This window comes from Phycodurus eques, chromosome 19, assembly GCF_024500275.1.
Source record: "Phycodurus eques isolate BA_2022a chromosome 19, UOR_Pequ_1.1, whole genome shotgun sequence".
NCBI classification, from domain to species: domain Eukaryota; kingdom Metazoa; phylum Chordata; class Actinopteri; order Syngnathiformes; family Syngnathidae; genus Phycodurus; species Phycodurus eques.
The window spans coordinates 12490001-12515797 of record NC_084543.1 but is presented as its reverse complement, the minus strand read 5'-3'; the positions used below and the strand labels follow the sequence as shown (position 1 = coordinate 12515797).

General features: G+C 40.2%; 1 protein-coding gene across 4 annotated transcripts in view; it reads left to right on the top strand.

The window, feature by feature from the left end:
• The window catches only part of LOC133417689 (zinc transporter ZIP11-like), an 84709-nt gene that overhangs the window by 56434 nt on the left and 2478 nt on the right, over positions 1-25797 (top strand). For all 4 annotated transcript variants that reach the window (XM_061705681.1, XM_061705679.1, XM_061705680.1 and 1 more), the window contains exons 6-7: positions 14305-14463; positions 22458-22527. In XM_061705681.1, coding sequence (XP_061561665.1) covers positions 14305-14463; positions 22458-22527 — 229 coding nt within the window. The remainder of the gene's footprint in view (positions 1-14304; positions 14464-22457; positions 22528-25797) is intronic.

Genomic DNA, 25797 nt, shown 5'->3' with positions numbered 1-25797 from the left:
TATGACACGTTCTATAGGTAGTAGGGCTGCAACTAACTTATTTTAAAAATTGTTTGATCAGTCGAATCTTTTTTTAGATTAATAATTTAATTGGTTAAATAAACATTTTTTTAATGTCCATCCCTTTATTCAAAAGCAGGACATTATATAAATTTGACAGTGCAGGAAAGTGCACTAGACGTTTTATTGCTTTGCAAAGCTTGCAAGCAACACATCGTCTAATATTGTTTAGAGTGAAATTCTCAAACGCTTCAGTCAACTTTCTCCGTCCCAGCCATGTTTAAATAAACAAAAAACAAACAAAACACCAACTCCGTTCTAATATGGCTCTACTTCCACCACACACTGCTCTGTCTGCAATAGAAAGATGCAGCGAATGACTGACGTAATAATCGCGTGACACAATAACTTGATAATGAAATTCATTGTGAACACCTTTAAATATCGATGTTAATTGAGTCTTTGTTGCAACGCTAATAGGTATATTCAAAATGTTATGATGATTGACGGATAATCAGTAAGTCATTACATGGGAAAATTGGCCAATCCTATAAAAAAAAAAAAAATCAGCCTCACAGCAAATAAATGCTGTGAGCCTCACAGCAAATAAATCAATTACTTCAGAGTTCTGTGGTTAAGCAGGTAAGACACATACTGATTTTTAGCATCTTAAATGTTTTTTTTTTTAATGTTACCAACCCTGTACATGGCCAGGATAAAATCAGCATGGGTGCGCTTACTGCTCTTGTAGTGTGTTGTGTAATCGAGATGACCAACAAAGCACACTACACACAACGATATCTCCAACGACAAGTAGTCTTCTCCAAAACAGATGTTGTACTACCAAGACTGACCAGAAGAAGCAAGACTAACTGTTTACTTATCTGGTAACTACATTTTGGTAGCAAACTCTTCACCTAACCATTTTTACAAGATAAATGACCTGAGAGATTTTTTTCTTTTTCTTTTTTATACGAGGACTCGGCACAACCAGTCGTCCTCTTGTCTGGTTGCGGTGCAAGCTTCAGGTCGCTTACTAATTGACTATTCTTCAGTGTCACGTCACAATCACGGCATAAATGGCTCGGTCACCACGCCGTAAATATTGAATACAGTAAACCATCGTTTATCATGCAGGTTACATTACAGAAACCCCGCAACAATTGAAATCCATGAAGTAGCGAGCCATTATTTAATATATTATTATTATACATTTTTAAGGGATGGATCGATATATGCAATTGAATACATAATATGTGACACTTTACAGAGATGCAGGTGTGTTATTTTTACACTTGAGGTCACCATTCTCACACTTGACACAAACCTATGCCTATTAAAGGCAGATTTACGCTGCTTGAATGACGTGAACAACAGCCCATGCGGACATAGTGGGAACAGGCAATTTCCTGCCTTAAGCATTGGCCACATTCCTCACACTGCTGGTCCTGGCAATGTAGTCAGCGAAAAGCAATATGGGTATCCAGAATTCATTGCAGTGATATTTTTAACTACAGTACTGTAGTTGTATAAAATCAAGCTAAACATTGCTCTTTAGTTGCATTTGTTCCTATCGATGTTATGAGTGTATGTATGAGCTGCCATTACTCATTAAGATTTATTTTTCAGCTAAAGATAAGAGCCCATTTTACCTCAGGTTAGTCATTGCTGCCACATTAAAATCATATAGAAATTAAAGGTAACTGTATGAAAGATATGTAGGTGAATAACTGCACTACACTGAGGAAAGAAAAAAAAATCTGCGATGAACTGAATCTCACAATTTAGCAAGTGATTACTATATGTTTAACACAGCCCTGATGTTTTTCTGAGCAGCTCGGGGAGACGAAATCACCCTTAACATACGCATAACACAGGATTATCAATCAGGATAATCTTTCACAGACAACAGCAAATTGGGCCTTTTCTGACTTTGCTCAGAAATCAATTATTAAATCAATCAAGCAATAAAACTTTATTTGTAAGCACTTTTCCTACAACAATTAATACAAACCAAAGCGCTTTACAAGAATAAAAATGATAAAAAAATATATTTGAACCCCGCCCGCCGCTTGTTCACAGGACACAGACACGCACAAATAGGTTTTGAAATAATGTGATGATCTACAACCCCAATTTCAATGAAGTTGGGACGTTGTGTTAAACATAAATAAAAACAGAATACAATGATTTGCAAATCATCTTTAATCTATATTTAATTGATTACACTACAAAGACAAGATATTTATTGTTCAAACTGATAATGAAGTTTAACTTAGAATTTTATGGCTGCAACACGTTCCAAAAAAGCTGGGACAGGTGGCAAAACTGAGAAAGTTGAGGAATGCTCATCAAACACCTGTTTGGAACATCCCAAAGGTGAACAGGCTAATTGGGAACAGGTGGGTGCCATGATTGGGTATAACAGGAGCTTCCCTGAATTGCTCAGTCATTCACAAGTAAAGATGGGGCGAGGTTCACCTCTTTGTGAACAAGTGCATGAAAAAATAGTCGAACAGTTTAAGGACAATATTCCTCAACGTGCAAGGAATTTAGGGATTTCATCATCTACGGTCCATAATATCATCAAAAGGTTCAGAGAATCTGGAGAAATCACTGCTTGTAAGCGGCAAGGCCGAAAACCAACATTGAATGCCCGTGACCTTCGATCCCTCCCGCACTGCATCAAAAACGGACATCAATGTGTAAAGGATATCACCACATGGGCTCAGGAACACTTCAGAAAAACAGTGTCAGTAAATAAAATTCAGTGTTACATCTTTAACTGCAACTTGAAACTCTACTATGCAAAGCAAAAGCCATTTATCAACAACACCCAGAAACGCCGCCGGCTTCTCTAGGCCTGAGCTCATCTAAGATGGACTGATGCAAAGTGGAAAAGTGTTCTGTGGTCCAATGAGTTCACATTTCAAATTGTTTTTGGAAATTGTGGATGTCGTGTCCTCTGGGCCAAAGAGGAAAAGAACCATCAGGACTGTTATGGACGCAAAGTTCAAAAGCCAGCATTTGTGACGGTATGGGGGTGTGTTAGTGCCAATGGCATGGGTAACTTACACATCTGTGAAGGCACCATTAATGCTGAAAGGTACATACAGGTTTTGGAGAAACATGCTGTCTTTTTCATGGACGCCCCTGCTTATTTCAGCAAGACAATGCCAAACCACATTCTGCACGTGTTACAACAGCGTGGCTTCGTAGTAAATGAGTGCGGGTACTAGACTGGCCTACCTGCAGTCCAGACGTGTCTCCCATTGAAAATGTGTGGCGCATTATGAAGCGTGACATACGAAAATGGAAACACCAGACTGTTGAACAGCTGAAGCTGTACATCAAGAATGAATGTGAAAGAATTCCACCTACAAAGCTTCAGCAATTAGTGTCCTCAGTTCCCAAACGGTCGCGACGGCTGCGAATAACGGTCGCCGACTGGCCGGTAAGGCAGGCAGGCGGGCAGGCAGGTGCGGAGCCCTCCCCGGTTCCGTGCCTGCCGCCGCCGCCAACACCACCACCGCCGAGGCACTGGGATTGGCTGGCAACCAGTTCAGGGGTGTAGCCTGCCTCCTGCCCGATGATAGCTGGGATAGGCTCCAGCACGCCCGCGACCCTAGTGAGGAGAAGCGGCTTAGAAAATGGATGGATGGATGGATGGATGGATGGACAGTTCCCAAACGTTTATTGAATGTTGTTAAAAGAAAAGATAATGTAACACAGTGGTAAACATGACCCTCTCCCAGCTTTTTTGGAACCTGTTGCAGCCATAACAGTCTAAGTTAATGATCATTTGCTAAAAACAACAAAGTTTATCAGTTTGAACATTAAACAGCTTGTCTTTGCAGTGTATTCAATTAAATACAGGTCTAACAGGATTTGCAAATATTGTATTCTGTTTTTATTTATGTATAAAACAATGTCCCAACTTCATTGGAATTGGGGTTGTAATAACCTGAGGTTGAGTACAGAGGAAAACACCATCTCAGGGAGCTCTCTGCACCAGGTTCGGTCCATAGACCATGGGCACAGGACACCCAGATGGAGTCCCCAATGTAGCAGCATAGCAAGCTATACGCACGGCGATTGGGACGGGAGAAAATGCTCAACTCAGGAAGATCATTTATACTTTGGAACCCCGCTTAAGGGTTGCAAAGTTCTTCCCACTTTCTAACATTTCACAATGACACTTGGCTTGGACTGACATTGAAAAAGCGTAGACTGATGATAATGTTCATGATTTTCATTTGGCTGGAACATGCAGCACAGCCTGCCAAAGCATCAGCATCCACTATTAATTAATTAATGTGTCAGTTTGGACCACTGTCTGCCAGTAATCCCAAATTATATCTGTCATCTAAATCTCTACTTTTTCCAGACTGAAATGCTTTTATTTTCTCTGCAACTGATTTAGTCAATCAAGGTACCATACTAGCTTCGTTTTCAGTTTGTTTTATATACAACAACCTTGCAGTCCTACAATCTACTCCTCAGTTCTAAATTCCCTGCAGTCATGGTTCACCCCAGTTCATACTAATGACAGTTGACTCCTATTAGGCCTCAAATGAGTGTGTGTCTGTCTGCGTGCGTGCGTGCGTGTGTGTGTGTGTGTGTGTGTTAGGGGGCTAGGGTTGATGAAGGTGAGATGCTATAGCTTAAGACCATAGGGGTAAACAGTGAACACTCCCAGCAGCTAAGCTCAGACTTTAACCTTTTGTATTATTTATATCACGCTTCCCTCTATGTCTCTGTTTCAGCTTTATCTCCATTCGGAAGCAAACACACATTTTTCTAAGATCTTCCCATTTTACTTTTTCTTCACCTGTTGAAATGTTTCAATGTTTGAAGTTTGAAAAAGTGGAACATGCCACTCAGCACGGATGGGCATGGTAATCAATTAATTGGTTATCGAGAATTCTGTCAGTTGTGTGGAATTTATTGTTGATTTATTGGGCCTTACATCAAATGAGACAAATCGGAGTGCACTATTTGGCTGTAACCAGCAGAGGTGCTGTTGATGCAGTGGTTAAAGACAGACAGCATGATGTCATGAATAGGAAGTTATGCTGAATCCACTGTCAACTCCCTCAAGGGGCATTGTTTGGCGAAATACAACACTAGATAGTCTCTCATTCAATCGTTACTAATTTATCATTCATTTACGCTGTTAATTAAATTCTGCCCAATTTCCATCCCCACTCGAAACTGGAAAAAGTTTAATTAGTTGAAGAAAACTTGGTGAAATACAGTACATCTTAGTAGCTGTCCTGCCCTGCAATTTTTTTTAAGCTGCTGTAAATTTGCACATTGGCTCAATTTAAGCGCGGATATAAAAGTAATACTTGCTTTAATGCGTACCTCTAAAAGTAATTTTCAGCCCAACAGTAAAGTATTTACAGTATTTCTTGTAAAGTTCTGCATTTGGCCATTGTTTACCTAAAATAAATCCATTACAGCACTCGAAAATGTGCAGACCTCTGGCAAGGCTGAACATTTGTCAGCTGCATAATCAATCAATGACCTTAACTCTTACTCTAATTGAAGTCTATATTGAAGCCTCAGGCGCCGTGGTGATTCTGAACTCTTAATAACAGGATTCATATAAAATATTGTCCATTAAATGTTTTTTTTTTTTTTTTTAATTTGATACATTTTCATTGAAAATGATTCAACCAAGGCCTCCCCATTCATTTGTAGCTTATTTGTTTGTGATAAGTGGCAAAATCAGCAGTGTATGCTCTGACAAGTATTAGACCAGTGAAAAAAAAACCCAAAATGGGTTCCAATGTTATGAATGTATTTTTCAATTTGTTTAATGAATCTGTTTGCCGACATGATAAAGTAAATAGGGGCATGGTCAGTCTTTATACTAGTTTCCCATGATATCATCATGGAGGAGAGGTGTTTTTGTGTGCTTATGTGTAAACGTATCTGTATGTCACTACTTCGTTTCCCCTACCAAGGTCACAGTTGCCTGGCAACATTGGTCAATAAGCACATGAAGGATTGGTCGTTTACTGGCACCATTATTTCCCCTCTAATACTTGTCATTTTGTCACTGTCTGTCTCTCACAAAAGCAACTGGTGTGGCACTTGGGGCCCAGTTTGGTTGCCGGTAGGTGTTGTTGGTATAGTTCAACAATTGACTTTATGGTACACTACATCAAGTTGATGGCTCTGTTGTCACATACTGTACACTTTCAGCCTTCAGTGCGGCTTACAGATAATAAAATAAAATATAACAATATCCATACTCTTTATCATATGAAATAAATTGGTAACAATCTCAGTAATCTGCAGACAATTGCAGCCAATTTCTCGACTGATCTTGGTAAAGAAAATAGCACTTGGATTTCTCAGGAGATCAGAGTTAGTGCCATGCCTGGATGTGTGTGAATAGATGGCATGTGCTATGCTATGTGCCACGCTCACCATAACAACTACAGCAGCCTGTTCTCTGTAGAATTGAGAAGAAGTTGTACTAAAAAACAACCCTCTATGTTAGTAGAAAGCAGCATTTATTTAGAGTTACTTGGCAGCTTTATTTTGTTCCATGAATGTGATGAAAATGGCAAGGCCTTAATGCCTTATAATTATAGGGCAAGGGGAAAAATATAGCCTTGTCAACACATGCATCACTTTGTTTTGAAATGTTGTGTGGCCTGGATGGTGATGGATGAGACTGAAAGAGACTAATTGCGGTTTTCAATTGCACATAAGGGGCAATTTTTGGTCTCTTGATCCTCTTTTACCCGAAATTGATAATAACGCAACGGCTATAAAACATTGCAGCAGGTAATGCAAAGCAATTATTGTCAATTATTGTTTTTCACTTTTTGCTCGTTCAGAAGAAACAAATTAGGCAGTTGACATGTTTCACAGAATAAATACAGTGCCACAGGTAGCAGCATCATTAACTTACAATTTTATGGCTGCAACACGTTCCAGAAAAGCTGGGACAGGCTCATGTTGACCACTGTGTTACATCACCTTTTCTTTTAACAACATTCAGTAAACGTTTGGGAACTGAACATAAAAATTCCAAGTTAATGATTATTTGCTAAAAACAATAAAGTTGATCAGCTTGAACATAAAATATCTTGCCTTTGTCGTGTATTCAATTAAATATAGGTCGAACATGATTTGCAAATCATTGTATTCTGTCTTTAACACAACGTCCCAACTAAATTGGAATTGGGGTTGTACGTGTATCTTGGATTTCTCCCTTGATGTCACTGTATATCGGGGCAGGCAGCGTGGGTTCAGTTCCTACTCAGAGACGGACGGTGGGAATGTGAGTGTTTGTTTGTCTTGTCTGTCTACCAAGGTTGCGAACTTATGGCTTCATTAAGGGCCGGCAATGTGCTCCATGGACAACTTTCAAATAAAAGCCTAAAATAGCATTGATGTCCAATGTTGTAATATATGAGGCTTTTAGTTTGAAGTTGGCCCTCTCAGCACGTTGGCGGAGATGAGGCGTGGTACGGTAAGACACTATTAACAGTCGTTGTCGCGGCTACCTTGACTTCAACTTTTTGGCTGTTCTGACCACAATGAAAAAATGCCGAGAGGAAGATCACAACTGTCGAGTTCTTTGCAGTTTGTGACCGTGCACGTCTGACCAATGGTCAAGCATAGCAAAGGACACGTACCATCCTTGACAATTTATATTGACGACGGGGATTTTCAAATGAAAAGTCGGCGCTTACAACCTAATGTTATTGCGTTTTATGAATTCACGGTATTTGCTTCACACAATTTGGAATTGCACTTTGTATAGCACATTTATTCAGCTCGCCCTTGTTAAAGTAAAAACAATTTGGGTACATTTTTTATTATCAAACATTTATTCTTATTTAAGGATTTATTTTGCACTGAAAACTGCTCCATGTTGTTTGTTGAAAAGTAGTACAATAAAAATATATTTTTCCCTAACATGAGGAATAATCGTGATTACAATATTGATCAAAATAATCCTGATTATTATTTTGGCCATAATCGTGCAGCCCTAGCGTCAATGATCCGTGGATCTTCACAATTCACGGTTGGGTCCATTCCATATCCACCGAAAATAGCTGGGGTCAACTGTACGCTATATTTGGAGTGGGTGTTATTTTTTATTTATTTATTTATTTTTGGGTCTGTTATGACTCAGAACAAAATGAATGGAGTCCAGAGATAGCAGAGGAGCAGGCAAATGATGTCATTGTTTTTTAATATGTTGGGCCAAGAAAATCTTCCCTAGACAATTACAATGGCCATATCCTTATTTGATGCATAATCAATACACATTAGAATACCGATAGTTTGTCTTTCCCCTTATGGCATCGTTGCTGCATTGTACCCACTTTCGTCTTCTTGGGATTGAAAACTAGGCTGAAATTTTGTGTTGCATCTGTTTACAAATAGCCCCGCAATAATGATTATTTTAATAAAAAAAATAAGTAAATAAAAATGCAATTGCATTGAATATGCTCTGGAAAGATCATAATGGTGGAGTAATGAAAATAAATATTTTTAAGCAGGCTAGCATGGTTTGGGGCTCAAAGACAATATTTATTTGTACAAATATCCATACCCCCATTATGTGACTTCAAATGTCGGTGTGAAGATTTAAATAAAGAACATTATGTTTAAAAAGGTCAGTTGGGACAGGATACAATACCGTGAAAAAGTATTAGCCCCCTTCTCAAATTCTTATATTTTTGTATTGTTTCCCCATGTTAATGTTAAAGATCATCAAACAAATGTAAATATAAGACAAATATAACTCAAGTGAATTGAATTTTTTTTTTAAATGGTGATTTAAAGTAATGGCCCCCTACATCTAATAACTAGTTGGGTCCATCCTCACCAGCAACAACGGGAATCAAGCGTTTTCTATGACTGGCAATGAGTCTTTCACATCTGTGTGGAAATGTTTTGGCCCACTTTTCCTTACAGAAATGTGTGAATTCAGCAAAAATTGAAGGTTTTTGAGCATGAATAGCCTTTTTAAGGTCGTGCCACTACATTTCAATCTGATTAAAGTCTGGACTTTGACGAGGCCACTCCAATACCGCCATTTTATTCTTTTAAGCCATTCAGAAGTTGACTTGCTGGTGTGTTTTGGATCGTTATCCTGCTGCAGAACATGTGCACTTCAGCTTGAGGTCAAACTGATTGCTGAACATTTCTCTTAAAGAGCGGAATTTGTGGTTCCATCAATCACAGCAAGTAGTCCAGTTTCTGAAGGAGCAAAAACAGCTCAAGACCACCACACTACCACCACCATGTTTGACTGTTGGTATGATGTTCTTTTTCTGAAATGCTGTGCTACATTTACGCCAAATGTAACGAGACACACACCTTCCAAAAACCTCAACTTTCATCTCAGTCCATATAATATTCCCCCAAAAGTCTTGGAAGTCATTCAAATATATATATATATATTTTTTTGCAAACGTAATCCGAGCTTTTATGTTCTTTTTGGTCAGCAGTGGTCATTCGCCATTTTTGCCCAGTTTCTTCCTTATTGTTGTGTTATGAACACTGACCTTAACTGAGGCAAGAGAGGCCTGCAATTCTTTAGAAGTTGTCCTCAGTTTCTTTGTGGGCTTCTTGATGAGCCATTGCTGTCCTCTTTGGGTAATCTTTGTAGGCCGGTCACTCCTGGGAAGGTTCACCACTGTTCCATGTTTTTTCCATTTGCGGATAATGGCTCTCCCTATGGTTCGCTGGAATCCGAAAGCTTCAGAAATTGCTTTTCTCACCCTTTCTAGACTGACAGATGTCAATTACTGTATTTCTCGACTGTTCTGGAACTTCTTTTCTAGATTTATTTATTTATTTGCTTGTCCAACTTGATTTTGTCGGGACAGATTCTGTTTAAGTGATTTCTTGATTGAACAGGTCTGGAGGTAATTAGGCTCGGTGTGATCTGTGAAAATTAACCCCAAAAATGTGATTAGCCACAATTAATTTGTGATTTAACAAGGGGATAATTACTTTTTCACACAGGCCCTGATTAGTTTTTTTTCCCCCCTTAATACATAAAATCAAAATTTAAGAACACCATTTTAGGTTCACTTGGGTCATATGCTGTCTATTTACCTTTGTTTGATGATCTTAAATATTACAGTGGGGAATCTATGCAAAACAAAATTTACTTGCAGGGAGCCAATACTTTTTCAACGCACTGTGTGAGACCAGTGTGAACAAATGGCCCTTCAGTTACAGCATCGACCAAACTTTGCTCAGCTGAGGTTCCCGTCCTTACATGGGGAGGGCTCCTATTTTCAAGTTGTGGATATTTATGCCTTTAGGCAAATAACTAGTTGCTAATGGCTTTACAGCTTTGCTTTTGGACAGTTGATCAGAAACCCGAGGTCACTTTCTCTAAGGCTTTGGCTCTTCTCCTTCCCTTTTGTCTCCTGTATTTCTCAGCACAGCGTTACTGGGGTAGACCCTTTAGTTTTCCCTCTGTATCTTATTTCTTCAGCTCACGACGACATTTTAGACCGTTGTACCCTTGCGCTGTTGTGGGAGCAGTTTGGGATAGGCCTTTTTTTGTTTGTTTTGTTCTAACACGACTGTGCCTCAGTAAACAAAGCAAGGTCCATAAAGGAGTTGGGTATGGATGAACTTCACTGGCCCGCACAGAGCTGCAGGGGCAGCAGTCTGAACGGAGACTTCCAGACTTCCGTGACTTTTGCCACCTTGTCCACCTCCACTAAGAGGACACTGAGGCGTTTCCATTACAGCTCTGAGGCATAATCAGTGCGGGCTCAGGGCTTCCTCCTGGTTGGACATACCTTGAGCACCTTAACAGGCTTTCAAATATTATTTTGGATAAATAGATTAGACTAAAGATATCATAGACAGTCAGATTACCTCATTTAACTTAACTTTCTCTAATACGATTCTGCCCTTTGGTATAATTCGGTTTGTGTTCACCCGATAAAAATTCCAACCGTACAAAAATGCGACACAAAAAGCCATGTGATGTCACTCTCTTGGCTTTCGTCAAAAGACTGTAAACAAGAAGGTGTTTGCTGTACTGACAGCAAGTGATAAGCGAACAAAGCAGGCTACAATGCACCCAAAAATAAAATATCACCGCAATTAATTCTGGGTACCAATAATGCTTTTTCCTGACGACAGTGCCCGGACTGTCAGTGTGAGGAACAGTGCAAATGGTTTACCCTGGAAATTGCCTGCTCACACCATGTCTAAAAGGGCTGTTTACATCACGCAAGCATGCCCAATAGGCATGTGCTTGTGTTGTGAGTGTGGATGGTGACCTCAAGTGGATAAATCCCTGCAGTCCTGCACCTCACTCCGAAGTGCAGTTTCACAAATTGGCATTGAAATGCAGATATGAAACTTGTAGCTATCCCACCGAGAGATGGTTTGACTCTTTCAGTGATACTTTTAAAGGTTTACTTAAAGCTTTCAAACCAAGGTAGCGTAAGAGCTAATGACAGACGCACACAAAAAAGTATTATCTTACCATACTGGGTAGACAGTAGAAACAGTAGGTTTGCTAGCTTAACATTGTCTTAACATTGTATAAAAAGTAAAAGTAGCTTCTTTACATCGCAATGAATTGGGACAAAATTCACATAAACATTGTCTCACAGTGTCACAAACACTAATCATGTGCCTCATCAGAGGGTAGCTCAAAGAATAAACGTAATTTTGAGTAGTTGGTTCCATTCTTCAATCTTTTTCTTGCTGTCTCGTTACTTTAGTTTTACTCTTGTGTTACGAAGGTACCATTTGTGCCAAAATAGTGAGTTTCGGTGTGTACCTTTCAAAATGAAAGTCTACATTCTTAAAACAGGAACTCAAGTTAAAATTTTAACATGTAAACCATTGGACATACTCAGACAGGCGCAATTTCAACAATGCTATCTTTTTAATTTTATCTGAAACATTAATTAGCTGAATATTAAATCAATTGGGGTATTTACAAAATGTATATATTTATATAATAGATAACGAATTGGTTGCTACTTTGGAGATTTCACTTACTGCGGGGGTTTTCTGGAACGTAGGCCCCATGATAAACGAGAATTTTCCGTACTTTAAAAGCACGGCTCAAACTCATCATCCACCAGTAATTGCGTAACAATAACAATTTTGGAGAGCGGTGGGAGCATATCCATCTGACCTGGCTTTATCCCTTTTGTTTGCCAATGCCACTGCTGCTGTTGTGCAACTGCACACACACACACACACACACACACACACACACACTGCATCACAGAATACAAAGAGGAGGCAGGTGTGGAGCTGTTCAGCGTGAAAATGTATGCGCTCATATGAAGGCTGCAGGATCCCTTTCGATTTGTTTTAATATCTGAGGTTAGCTCCATTTGACCGTGTCACGCTTGTGTCCATCTTTAACTGACAGAATCTTTATCAGCGCCATCCAAAGTAAAGGAATGACCAGTAGCTCCCCAGCTGCTGATAATGTCACTGATCACTGTTTGACTAAATGTGATGAATGAGGGTTGTCAAAACAAATCTGGAAAGAATGCGTATCTTATTCTAATTTTTGGTGCCTCTGTTGTCCTTTTTCCCTTTTGTCTTTTGACATGAGTGATGCTGGGCTGATCAAAGTTGCGATCTCAAGGGTCATTTTGTCATGAAGTAAATTGTAGATTAAGCTTCTAACTTGGTTGTTATGTTGCGAAGAACTTGATCATTTGTGCCACGGTGAACAAAGGTGGCAACGACAACCCCTGATTAATTAATCGATTAAGAAGTGGATGTTAATATTGTCCCGCATGCACTTGCAGTGTACGTCACTTAAAACGGATGTGAAATTGATCAGGAAGCAGAAGGTTGCTTTGCTTGTTGCTATTGCCATTATTTGTAGTGACCCAAACAAGAGCTGGATAAAAGATGAATATGGCAATTGCAATCAGGAAATAACTTGTAAGATTGTTTTAAGCACAGTTGGGGGTTCCTGGTACAAGATGGGAGCTCCAGGTGTGAGGCTAAAACAGTGTGTCTACGGGTTGATAGCAGAAATAGCCTATTAGCATCGGCAGACGGATTGTTTGTGCAGACCTAATCCACATCCATGGCCGCACTAGAAAATAGATTGGATACAAAATGACATATTGCGACCATAACAGACGGGTGCTTGGCAGTATTTGTTAATAGAAGGGGTTTTATTCCTCAAGGATGGGCAAAGATTTAGAATGCATGCTGAAATCCGGTTTTGGAGGGAGATTGTAGCTAAATAAGAAGTGCAATGTGTCTTCTAGCATGGCCAAAGCTGATATCTCAAGTGTTTTATTAAAAGCAGTGAAGCATGTCTGTATTTCGTTCAGCAAAAAAGCTAGCTAATGAAAGCACTTAACGTTCAAGGCTTTTTTTTTGGGGGGGGGGGGGCTGCGCAATTCGAATGGCACTCTTGCCAATACATCACCTCATTGGTGGATCAGGTTCATGCTTTCTCTGAGGAGTTCTTAAGGATTTATATTATTTTACTTTTTGTGTAGGTGTCCTTTCTAACTTATTTGACTTCATTGCCATATCCAACTTTCACATTATGCCATGTTGTCGCGTAAAACCTCATCCTAGGATCATGGCATCTTGAGCTTGAAAGATTCCCCACTTAATAATTCTGCCACCTAGTTTTTGTTAACATAGAACACGTTAAAAAAATCATTTAATTTAAGCTTCTTTTCTTGTTGTTGGCCTTACCACAAGCAACAAAGTTACAGTCAAGGGTTTGAACATGTGATAAGATGTCTTATCTTTTTGGAAATTGCTGTTTGGATATTAATTTAGATCTAGAATTTGTTTGTAGATTGAATTATCCGTGAATTGTGTAAGTGGGAAGACTACAATCATCAAGTCTAATTATATGTGTGTCAGAAAAGTTCCACGACAGGTATCCGGAAAAAGATATTGCATATTTCAAACCGAAACCGCCAACGTAGTTTTTTCCCCTTAAATGTGGGCTGCCCAGCCGAGAGAGAAATTCTGCTGTGTTTGCTTCGTTCAGTGCCTGAGAGGAGGCAAGACCGCAACTCGTCGCTGCTTCACCATTACAAAGCGCCTCAGTTCTGGCCGAGAAGAACTTCCCCATGTTTTTTTTTTTTGTTTAAATATTGAACCATAATATAACAAACTTAATTGGATGATTCTAGAATTGATCAGTCTTCGGTCATCATTTTTGGGATCTTGTTCAGTGGTGTCTTCAACAAAATTCCCCCATGACTCTATTGGCATTGCCTCTTAATCTTTTAATATTTAGTTGTTTTTCCCTTGTTTTTGTTTTTTCCATTAAAACAGAGGAGGGGCTTCAACTCCCGAGGAAGAGAGTATCTCATTGGAGTAACTCAGATGATCAAGAAACAGAAAGCAAATATCTGGGAGTGACTGGCCAATCAGGAAGCAGCTGGAGACGCATCCTTCTCCTCATCTTTGCCATCACTATTCACAACATTCCAGGTGAGAACAAGCCATTAGGAAAGGATGTTAAAGGAAGCTGAATAATTTATCAGTTAATATATTTGATCGAAAACTTTGTTATGACTGCAGCCCCAAATTTTATTTTTACACGCTGCATTACGAGTCAGGAACTGTGATTAAAACAAATCCACAAATCGATATTTCTTTTATGAAACTCAATTTTAGTTGCTGAGCACATTCATCCGTGTCTGTTTAGCCTATTCATGGCGGCACGGTGGGCGACTGGTTAGAGCGTCAGCCTCACAGTTCTGAGGACCCGGGTTCAATCCCCGTCCCCGCCTGTGTGGAGTTTGCATGTTCTCCCCGTGCCTGCGTGGGTTTTCTCCGGGCACTCCGGTTTCCTCCCACATCCCAAAAACATGCATTCATTGGAGACTCTAAATTGCCCGTAGGCATGACTGTGAGTGCGAATGGTTGTCTGTTTGTTTGTGCCCTGCGATTGGCTGGCCACCAGTTCAGGGTGTACCCCGCCTCCTGCCCGATGACAGCTGGGATAGGCTCCAGCACGCCCGCGACCCGAGTGAGGAGAAGCGGCTCAGAAAATGGATGGATGGATAGCCTATTCATTGGTTTAATTGAACAGAAACAATGCATCACCAGTAAGGCATACGTCAGGTGCAGACCTCTTGTCTCTTTAGTATTTAACACATCACTGGTGATTGGCAGGGCTCTCTCTTTCAAACGATACAGCAACATTTGCGTGATTAGAAAATTACAAGCAAAGTGCGTAGCGGGAGAACCAATTGTGTGGTTGCTATGTCTCCAGGTAGTGCTCCAGAAAAAAAAGCATCATTTCATGCACAATGTACAAGAAACAAAGCAGTCTCTGCAGACATTTATGTGGTCATAATTGCAACATATCCATGTGTGCTTCTCTACCAATTTCAAGCATAGAAAATCACACATATTCGTTATTCCCTATTAATTATTCTTAATTAAGATGCATATTTTTCAAACAAATCATAAACACCACCATACCTGAATACATAGAGACAAATTATTTTGGCAATTCACTGTGAGAGAAGGCATGAAGTTTTATGTTTGTTGAATTTCAAAACAAAAATTGTGCCTTTGGAAGAAACAGTGTATCAATATTTTTAATGGGAATAGTATTGGATCATTGCTTTAATTTTAAATCACAACATTTTAAATTGTACAACTATTTTATGCTCAACTTGTACATTATTCATCCAAATGAAACGAATACCTTTGGTTGTGAACCTCTGAACATAGCCACATCACAGTTATGAGGGTGCGCACGATATCAAAGTTGTTTATTTTTTACTTCTGCTCTCAAAAGGATTAAACAGGTACATGTTATAGGCCACACTAATGGTGGAAAAAGTTTGGAAATGATTTATATTGGTCTCATAATTTTATATCACACAAGCCTACCATTTGAGTAGGGGTTTGTAGACCTTTTATAGCCACTGGCTGTACATAAAAAGAAAAGTCCTGGTGCAGCGTGTGCTATTTTTCACCTTCAATGGGGTAAATTCAGAAACTGAAAAATGCAGCTAAGGCAACTCGGTTTGCGCTTTCTATTGCACAACAGGAGCACCAGCTGCATAATAACACGCCATCGATCAGCGAAGAAGCTCTCTAATCAACATGGGGCTGATTCGATGTAAACTTGATTGTCGTTTGGTGGAGATCCATGAAAACGACTGCAATGAAGGGTCTGATAAATCAAAATTGTGAAGGGGGGCAAAAAAACCAAACTATTTTGTCCTTTGGGAAATGAAATCTCGCTGGGGTCAAAGTATCATCAGGGGTCAAAGTATCATCATCGTAAAAGCATTAGTAGGCTACAGCTGTTGCTTTAAATAACATTTCATCATTCCATAAACAGTACAGTTTATGGAAAATGTTATTTGAGTAAATGTAACGGAGTAAATGGGAGCACGTTTTCTACCCACCTCAGATCATAATGTTGGCTGGAACCAGCTCAACGTCTTGTAGCTGATGTCATATTGTTGTTATTTATACCACAAACTATTTTGAGACTGAATGATCAGCGTCAGTGTTTGCAGAATTTGAATGTGATGTCACACGTGTTCAACATTTGACCCCCCCCCCCCCACCCCCCCCCAACCCTTTTGCGTTTGAGTGGCTGCAAGGAATGTGGGTGACTCATTGAATGTGGCAGCACACGCCTACTTGTTGGTCATACGATGACATCACCTTTTATGTACAGTATAATTTATTCAGAATATGCCCTTTTCCTGTCAGATTCTTTCACCTCTTTCCCTGCCTAGATTTGTTGAAACTCACTGTCAGCCAGAATGTAGGCGAGGTGTGGACAAGGCAGTGACAAATATCAGTAGACGTAGAGGTTTGCTGCTTCATAGCAGCAACAATGAGGTCTGAATGCCCTTACAATCCAATACATCAAAAGAAAACATTTGATATTTAGTATCGATTTTCAAAAAATCTAATGACAAGCTTTGTAATTGATTAAGCACCTTCGATTTAATTAAAATGAGCAATCTGTTTTAGTTTTCAAATACGTTTTGTAACAAATAGACATACAAGAACTTAAACAAAACATTTTCCATCAGGCTACTCTACGATGTGTACACACACACACACACACACAAAACCTAACTTTCTAAAAAAGTGCAATTATAGGAATATGATTTTCAAGCTACATTGTTCACAAGGCTGTTCCTCACACATTCAAGTTGGTCATATTCAAGATTTTAAAAAAAACATTTTTTATTACCGCAAGTACTTTGAGTGTCTTAAACATTTGTTTAAATTTAAATACAATTGAAAACAGTGGAAACAGCAAAATATTTTTGGTCAAAAGTAAACCGGCAACAAAGTAAACGGTTTAGGTTTAGGTTCATTTAAAAACAAAAACAAAAAACAGATTAAGAGCCCCTTTAAGGGGAATATAGTAGTGCCAGGAATGAAGGAAGTGTATGTGTGCATGCGACGGTGCACATTGCACAAAATCTGTCCACCCATTCGTGTACTGGAGGGAAAGCGTGGTATAAGACCTGAAGCCCAGGTAGGCCTGACTTCAGCCCCTGAGCAACGAGCCAGATTTCACCTATGCTCCAGGGCTACTGTCAGGAGACGCAAACAGGAAACTTCCTTTTATTGTATAGCTAAACTCTTGTATATTAGCATGTGGATGTTTATTATTATTATTATTATTATTCTGTCTGCCTCGTATAAACACATTCTTGAAAAAGAACAATCTGTGTCAGTGTGAAACAACGTACAAGGCCCTTGCATGCCTGTTCCGGTTCACATAACAACAGCTGTGACGAGTGTTGATTCTTAAAACCTCTGTTTAATTAAGTCAGTTAAGTCAAATAAAAGGCTGGCTTTGAGATGTGTTCTGCCACTACCAACTCTGCATTGGTTTGTTGGATCAGTAAATGGTCTGAATTCCAATAAGCGACCTTCACCGGTACCTCCAACTCAAGACCCATTGTTCAAACTGATCTAATGAACAAGCGGTTGAACAAATTACGATCTCCAAATTACGATCTCTTCATAGTTACAACCCCCTAAATTGGTTGCATTGAATTAGTTGTTGAGTAATGTCAAACCTCAGTATTATTGATGACACCTAGCGACAAAGTTGATCGAAAATGAGCGAGTAGGAGGAGAAGAAAGCCGTGGAAATCAGTTTCTGTTGTGCAATTCGTCGTCAGCGGCAGAATAATGCGACTGCCTCCCGGGATCGAACACTACAGACAGCCACTCTATGGATGGATGCCTTCGGACACTCGTGGAATCCCGCGGAGAGCTTATTTTCCGAGAAAATGTGTACAATTCAGGGGGATGACAGCCAACATATACAGCGGAGAGCTGTTTTGATCCCCAAAACCTCAAGTCTCCTTTCCATCAGTTAAGCGAGGGACACGCATACCTATCATCAGGCCTATTTCAGCATTTTTCCTCTCACACTCAAAAGCTAGGAAAAGCCCGATTCTTGGATTTCTCTAAAAGATTATCCTATTGTGGTGTGTGTAGAGTGATTTTTTTTATTTTTTATTTTTTTTGAGGATACGGACTTTTCATTGGACAGTGATGATGTCATTCCTAGGATCCCCTTGAATTTGCATAAAACATGGTAATTTATTTTAACCAAGATTATGCAACGAGATACAAACATTTCCTGTTTATTCCTGTCAAATCTTGTGAATGCTCACAAATTATTGATAACGACATTCATTCCTGTGGGCAGTTCCACCCTGGACTGGAATTTGGGAAATGTAAAGAAAAGTTGCTTTTATTCCAGGGACTGTGCAGTCTTTGTTCTAGTTTAAAAAAAGCATTTTATCTTCAAAACTGATTCTGAATACAATGGAACTTCTAACGTCAAACCTTTTTTTTTTTTTTTTTTTTTTTAAAACACTTTATAGAGGCATACGTTTGAAATTCAGTCTCAAAATATGAATAGTATGCCTTGAGGGGCATTCAACGTTAAGAGTTTTTACCGTATAACATTTAAAAATAATAAAAAATACCTGCCATATTCAGTAAAGTGTACAAAAGGCCAAACACTAAAGCTTGTTAATGGATAGTCAAACTTGTGTGAATGTGCATATAGTTTCTAGGGCTTTGTGGCATTTCATATCCAGAGGATTGAGTGCAAGCAAAGAGTGCTTTCCTCCCCGAAGGGTGCCCCATTATGTCTGCCTGAATGGACAGTGGGGGATAGATTGAAGCCAATGTGTCGTTATCGGGTGATGATGAAGTGGCCTTCCATGCTCTTGGTTATCTGCAGCAGCACAGGGATGAAGATCCTGCTGTCTTCTCAGGTTGCCTGCGCACACGTGCCTTCATCTCTTCATTTGTCTCCTTTTAAGTTTCCACTTTGCTTTCTTTAGATATGCCACTTTCACCTGTGGCTTAAGGCCGAATGGCTCGGCATTAATCATTCTAGCGTAGTCTCTGCTGCACTCAAGCCTTTGAACTCAAGTGGATCCTTCTGCCTTCCTTTTTTATTATTTTGGCCTGCCTGACTGCGTCGTACATGTGAACATCGGTTTGTCTCTGCCGGAGAGTCGTGAACGGCACTGGTATGTATTTGCAGAACCTTTACTGTCATTTTGAAAGAACAGTTAGTCCTCAGTAGAAACAATGTCATCCTATCCTAATGTTTTGTTTGGATTACATAGTGGAGAACAAATTCTATGCATTCAATAACCCTTGACTCCAACTACAGAAGTCGCACTTTAAAAGGGGTCATAAATCTCATTTGTTCAGAAAAGTGTGCTTTATATAATAACAATACTGTAATAATCAACACCATCGCCATCTGTAGGATGTACTTTTCACCAGCGTGTTTCCCCCCCCCTTTATGCTACTTGCTCCTAACGTAAACTTTAAATCATGAGGGCACATTAATTGTCAATTTTCAATCCCCTAAAGAGATTATTGACTGCTTCAAGCAGGCTGCAGCCTCCCAATGTGTCATGGGTAACCACAGCAACATCTCGGCAAGAGCGAGGGGGAGGAAGATGTGAAGAAGACTGTTAAGTCTGTCATGTCTGCACTTGCCCTGAGCTCTGAGAGCAAAGATGTTGTGTGACATCTTATTTGATGACTTGATCCACTGAAAATCACTGAGTAGTCTGTATAAAAGTGTTGCTCCATCCATGCGGTGTTTGGTGCTCCTCCATGCCAATTGCATTCAGAAAATTGGAGGAAAAGTGAAATCTTGGCCTTTTTTTATTGTTGCCACTGAAAGCAAATTGTCGTCTGCATTGGCCCTGCTAACTTCAAAAGCTAAACGTAAGCGTCTAAAAATAAATCTCTTTATTGCGTTATGAATTAATCTTGTGTGGTCGACTTTCAAAGCATGCACATGTTGTATGATCGCTTGCTGGTGACTCAACAGCCTGGGGGGCTATGATATGATTTATTTTCTGCCTGTAAGTTTCGATCTTTAAATGCCATAAATGTTCTGTTTAAATGTTCTGTAAATTGACTGTCTGTTGTACTAGAGCGGCTCCAACTACCGGAGACAAATTCCTTGTGTGTTTTGGACATACTTGGCAAATAAAGAGGATTCTGATTCTGATAAATAGTTCTCCTCCTACAAGGAAAATAATTGGGGGAATTGGTATATTTACGAGGCACTGTGGACAACTGGTTAGCACATCTGCCTCACAGTTCTGAGGACCCGGGTTCAAATCCCGGCCCCGCCTGTGTGGAGTTTGCATTTTCTCCCCGTGCCTGCCTGGGTTTTCTCCGGGCACTCCGGTTTCCTCCCACATCCCAAAAACATGCATGGTAGGTTCATTGATTGCTCTAAAGTGCACGTAGGTGTGAATGTGAGTGCGAGTGGTTGTTTGTTTATATGTGCCCTGTGATTGGCTGGCGACCACTTCAGGGTGTACCCCGCCTATCGCCCGAAGAGAGCTGGCATAGGATCAAACACGGCCGCGAACCTAGTTAGGTTAAGCTGTACGGAAAATGGATGGATGTTATATTCAAATTAGTTACCTCAGGAGGATGGATTAAGCCATCCATGCACACGGTGTAAATAATTCCTGGCTCATGAGCATATTTTTCCAATTTGTAAATTGCCCTCGTGCTGTCTGCTCATATTAGTTTTATTCTTTGAATAATTCCTCCTGCCACAGTAACTGAAATTGTGCTTAAAAGGAGGCCGAGGCTACCGATACAGTGGGTACGGAAAGTTTTCAGACCCCCTTAAGTTTTTCACTTTGTTATATTGGAGCCATTTGTTAAAACCATTTAAGTTCATGTTTTTCCTCATTAATGTACACACAGCACCCCACATTGACAGAAAAAGAACACAATTGTTGAAAGTTTTGCTGATTTATTAAAAAAGAAAAACTGAAATATCACACAGCCATAAGTATTCAGACCCTTTGCTATGACACTCATATATTTATCTCGGGAGCTGTCCATTTCTTCTGATCATCCTTGTGATGGTTCTACACCTTCATTGGAGTCCAGCTGTCTTTGATTATACTGATTGGACTTGACTCGGAAAGCCACACCCCTGTCTATATAAAACCTTGCAGCTCACAGTGCATGTCAGAGAAAATGAGAATCATGAGGTCAAAGGAACTGCCTGAAGACCTCAGAGACAGTTGTGGCAAGCCACAGATCTGGCCAAGGTTGTAAAAAAAAAAAAAAAAAAAAATTCTGTTGCACTTAAGGTTCCCAAGAGCACAGTGGCCTCCATAATCCTTAACCTTAAATGGAAGACGTTTGGGACGATCAGAACCCTTCCTAGAGCTGGCCGTCCGGCCAAACTGAGCAATTTGGGGAGAAGAGCCTTGGTGAGGGAGGTAAAGAAGAACCCAAAGATCACTGCAGTCAGGAGATGGGAGAAAGTTCTAGAAAGTCAACCATCACTGCAGCCCTCCAACAGTGGATCATGGTGGTGGCAGCATCATGCTGTGGGTGTGTGCAGGGACAGGAAGACTGGTTGCAATCGACGAAAACCTTCAGAGTGCTCAGAACCTCAGACTGGGCCGAAGGTTCACCTTCAAAAACCCTGAGTACACGGCTAAAATACCAAAGGAGTGGCTTCAGAACAACTCCGTGGCTGTTTTTGAATGGCCCAGCCAGAGCCCTGATTTAAACCCAATTGAGCATCTCTGGAACAACCTGAAAATGGCTGCCCACCAACGTTCACCATCCAACCTGATAGAACTGGAGAGGATCTGCAAGAACGAATGGCAGATGATCCCCAAATTCAGGTGTGAAAAACATGTTGCATCATTCCCAAAAAGACTCATGGCTGTATTAGCTCAAAAGGGTGCTTCTACTAAATACTGAGCAAAGGGTCTGAATACTTGTGCCCGTGTGATATTTCAGTTTTTCTTTTTTAATAAAGCTGCAAACATTTCAACAATTCCGCAAGATAAAAAAAGTGAACATTTTAAGGGGGGTCTGAATACTTTCACTTGGTACCCACTTTTTCGTGGGTGGCACTGTATGTCATACTCGAGGTCTTCTTTCTGCAGAGGGCTTAGCTGTGGGAGTTGGATTCGGGGCCATTGGGAAGACTTCTTCTGCAACGTTTGAGAGCGCCAGGTAAGGCCAGTTGGTTACTTAATACTACAATGGAACCACGAAACGTGAATGACCCTGACAAGTCAGCATAAGGCCTCAGTTCAGTGAGCATTGAAAGACTTTGAAGTAGAGTCAACACAGATGAGTTGATTTTTCAGCTATCTGTATCTGTACTAGTCTTTATTTTTCCTAACAACATTTTACATTTACTCCCTAGATTTGAAACTGATATCTGTATTTTATACTGCTTACTTTGTCAAAATCGGATTGTTACTTATTTCAACTTCCGTGGATGACGACACGATGTAAAAAAGACATCGAGTAAATACAAATGGGTCAAGTCAAGCGTGGATGAAATCTTCATCGATTGAGCTCTTGGGAGACTTATGAGGCGGAAAAAACAGCAGGAATCTGTTATTCTCCGTCCATGGCTTTATTTAAAGAAATGTTTTGATGTCGTCGGCTACAAGTATGAGTCGTGGCGAAGATGCTGTCTTATGCTAGCCTAAAAAGGGCAAGCTTCTGGACTTCAAAAATTCTCAGTCTAGAAAAAAGAAACGTGTATAATTGCACAGCCTGTTGTCAGTTCAGTCCTGATCCTTACCCCGTAGCAGAGCCGTGTCAGTGTTGTTTCCTCTCTGCACATTCATTATGGTAGCTAATAAAGGTTACGAACAGCGCACAGTTAACTAGTTTGCGTAGAAGTATAAGAATAGTTATCACCACACTTAACTGAATTTATGGCCTGGATTAGAGGTATTTTTATACAGATATTTACTGTCATTGTGACATGTCAATGTTACAAATAGCACACAATCAACTAGTTTGTGCAGCCTCATAGGAATACATATTTTTCGTACAAATATTTTCTCTAAATTTGACATTAGTACTGCATTAGCATGGGTTAATAATTGAATACAGCACTTTCCGACGCACTGTTATAAATTTGTGATTAGTCGCCGCCCTAGAAACAAAACTAAGTCATAAACTGCAGATCGATCCCCCGTCGAAAAAAGTACGTCTATTAAAGGATACATAAAGTAAGCAGACTCGCATTAAAAGCAGCGGAACTACCCGTTGTAACTTGTCATCAAAGAAAGATAATGTTTTGGTTTTACAGTCTTCAAAAGTCAACTTCTTCCTTGACCTAAAGTGAGAATGTGAAAAGATTGAGACCGCACCAAAGTCCACACTACTTTTGGTCACTCTTCAATTTTTGTGCTCCAAATGACTGGACCACTCTGCAACAAATAAAACGTACTCATTTTTCCCCAATATCGTGGTTTAAAAAGTTAGTGACAGGGACTGCACGTGATTGCTGCACTTGTTTTTAGCCTGTTTTGAACATTTCATACATGTTGTGCAATGTTGTAATGTAACGTATTATGTACAGTAACTATCACACTGTAGAGTTTTTTTTTTGTCTACGTATTTTTTACTCTGCTGTAAGGTCGGCGTTGTAAATGATAATCTGTTCTCAATTGCCTTACCTGGATAAATAAATGTCAAATAAAACGTGACCTTTGCAAGTTAGTGTGCACAGGACTTCGTTTTTACGTCTTAACTTTATAACGTTCCCTTGTATACCTAACGAGATGAGGATGGTGTGAATTTACTTATTTCCTGTTTACTTCTTACTTTTATTTAAGGTTTATGTTCCTTAATCTACTGTAAAACATAATACACTAAGCTAATAATTGTGACCCAATACGTACAGCTGGTACAGAAAGTATTCAGACCCTTTCGCTCTGTTATATTGCAGCCATTCCCCCCCCCCCCCCCCCCCCCCCCAATGTACACACAGCAACCCATATTGACAGAAAAAAAAAAGCGCAATTGTTGTAATTTTTTACAGATTTATTAAAAAAGAAAAACTGAGATATCAACATAGCCATAAGTATTCAGACCCTTCGCTGAGTATTTAGTAGAAGCACCCTTTTGAGCTCAGGTTTTCATCCAGGATGTCCCTGTACTTGGCCACATTCATCTTTCCTTCGATTGCAACCAGTCTCCTTGTCCCTGCAGCTGAAAAACACCCCCACAGCATGATGCTGCCACCACCATGCTTCACTGTTGGGACTGGATTGGACAGGTGATGAGCAGCAGTGCCTGGTTTTCTCCACACATGCCACTTAGATGTGGGGCTGGGCTAAGAATCTTACTTCTCACCATCTTGGGAGTCCTTCAGGTTTTTTTTTTTTTTTTTTTAAAGCAAACTCCATGCAGGCTTTCATGTGTCTCGCACTGAAGAGAGGCTTTCCGTCGGGCCTCTCTGCCATAAAGCCCCGACTGGTGGAGGGCTGCTGGTTGACTTTCTCGAACATTCTCCCATATCACGACTGCATCTCTGGAGCTCAGCCACAGTGATCTTTGGGTTCTTCTTTACCTCCCTCACCAAAGGCTCTTCTCTCCCGATAACTTAGTTTGGCTGGACGGCCAGCTCTAGGAAGCGTTCTCGTCGTCCCAAACGTCTTCCATTTAAGGATTATGCAGGCCACTGTGCTCTTAGGAACCTTAAGTGCATCATAAATTGTTTTGGAACCTTGGCCAATTCTGTCTCTGAGCTCTTCAGGCAGTTCCTTTGACCTCATGATTCTCATTTGCTCTGACATGGACAGTGTCTTATATAGACAGCTGTTTGGCTTTCCTAATCGAGTCCAATCAGCATAATCGAACACAGCTGGACTCCAATGAAGGTGGAGAACCATTTTAAGGATGAGCAGACCCGGGTTGAATATACGAATGTCACAGCAAAGGGTCTGAATACTAATGGCTGTTTGTTTTTCTTTTTTAATGTGCAAAAAAACAGAAACAATTCTGTTTTTTTTCTGTCAATATGGGGTGCTGTGTGTACATTAGGAGAAAAATAACTAATGATTTTAGCAAATGGCTGCAATATAACAAAGTGAAATATTGGAGGGGGTCTGAATACTTTCCTTACCCACTGTAAAATGGAGGTGTATGGGTGCTGATCCAATTATTTGAAACATATTTTAAGACAATTACTACTCCATACGGTTATGCAACACGGTAGCCAAGTGGTTAGCACGTCTGCCTCACAGTTCTGATGTTCTGGGTGCGAATCTCTGCTCTGCTCTTCCAGTGTAGTTTGCTTGTGTGGGTTTTCTCTGGCTACTCCCACTTTCCAAAATCATGCACATTAGGTTTGTTGCAGACTGTTGAGTGTGAATGAGAGTGTGTTTATGCCCCCTGTGATTGACTGACCGGTGACTGGTCCAGGGTTTATCCTGCCTTTTGCCAAAGTCAGTTGGGAGAACAGCAGCTCACCCG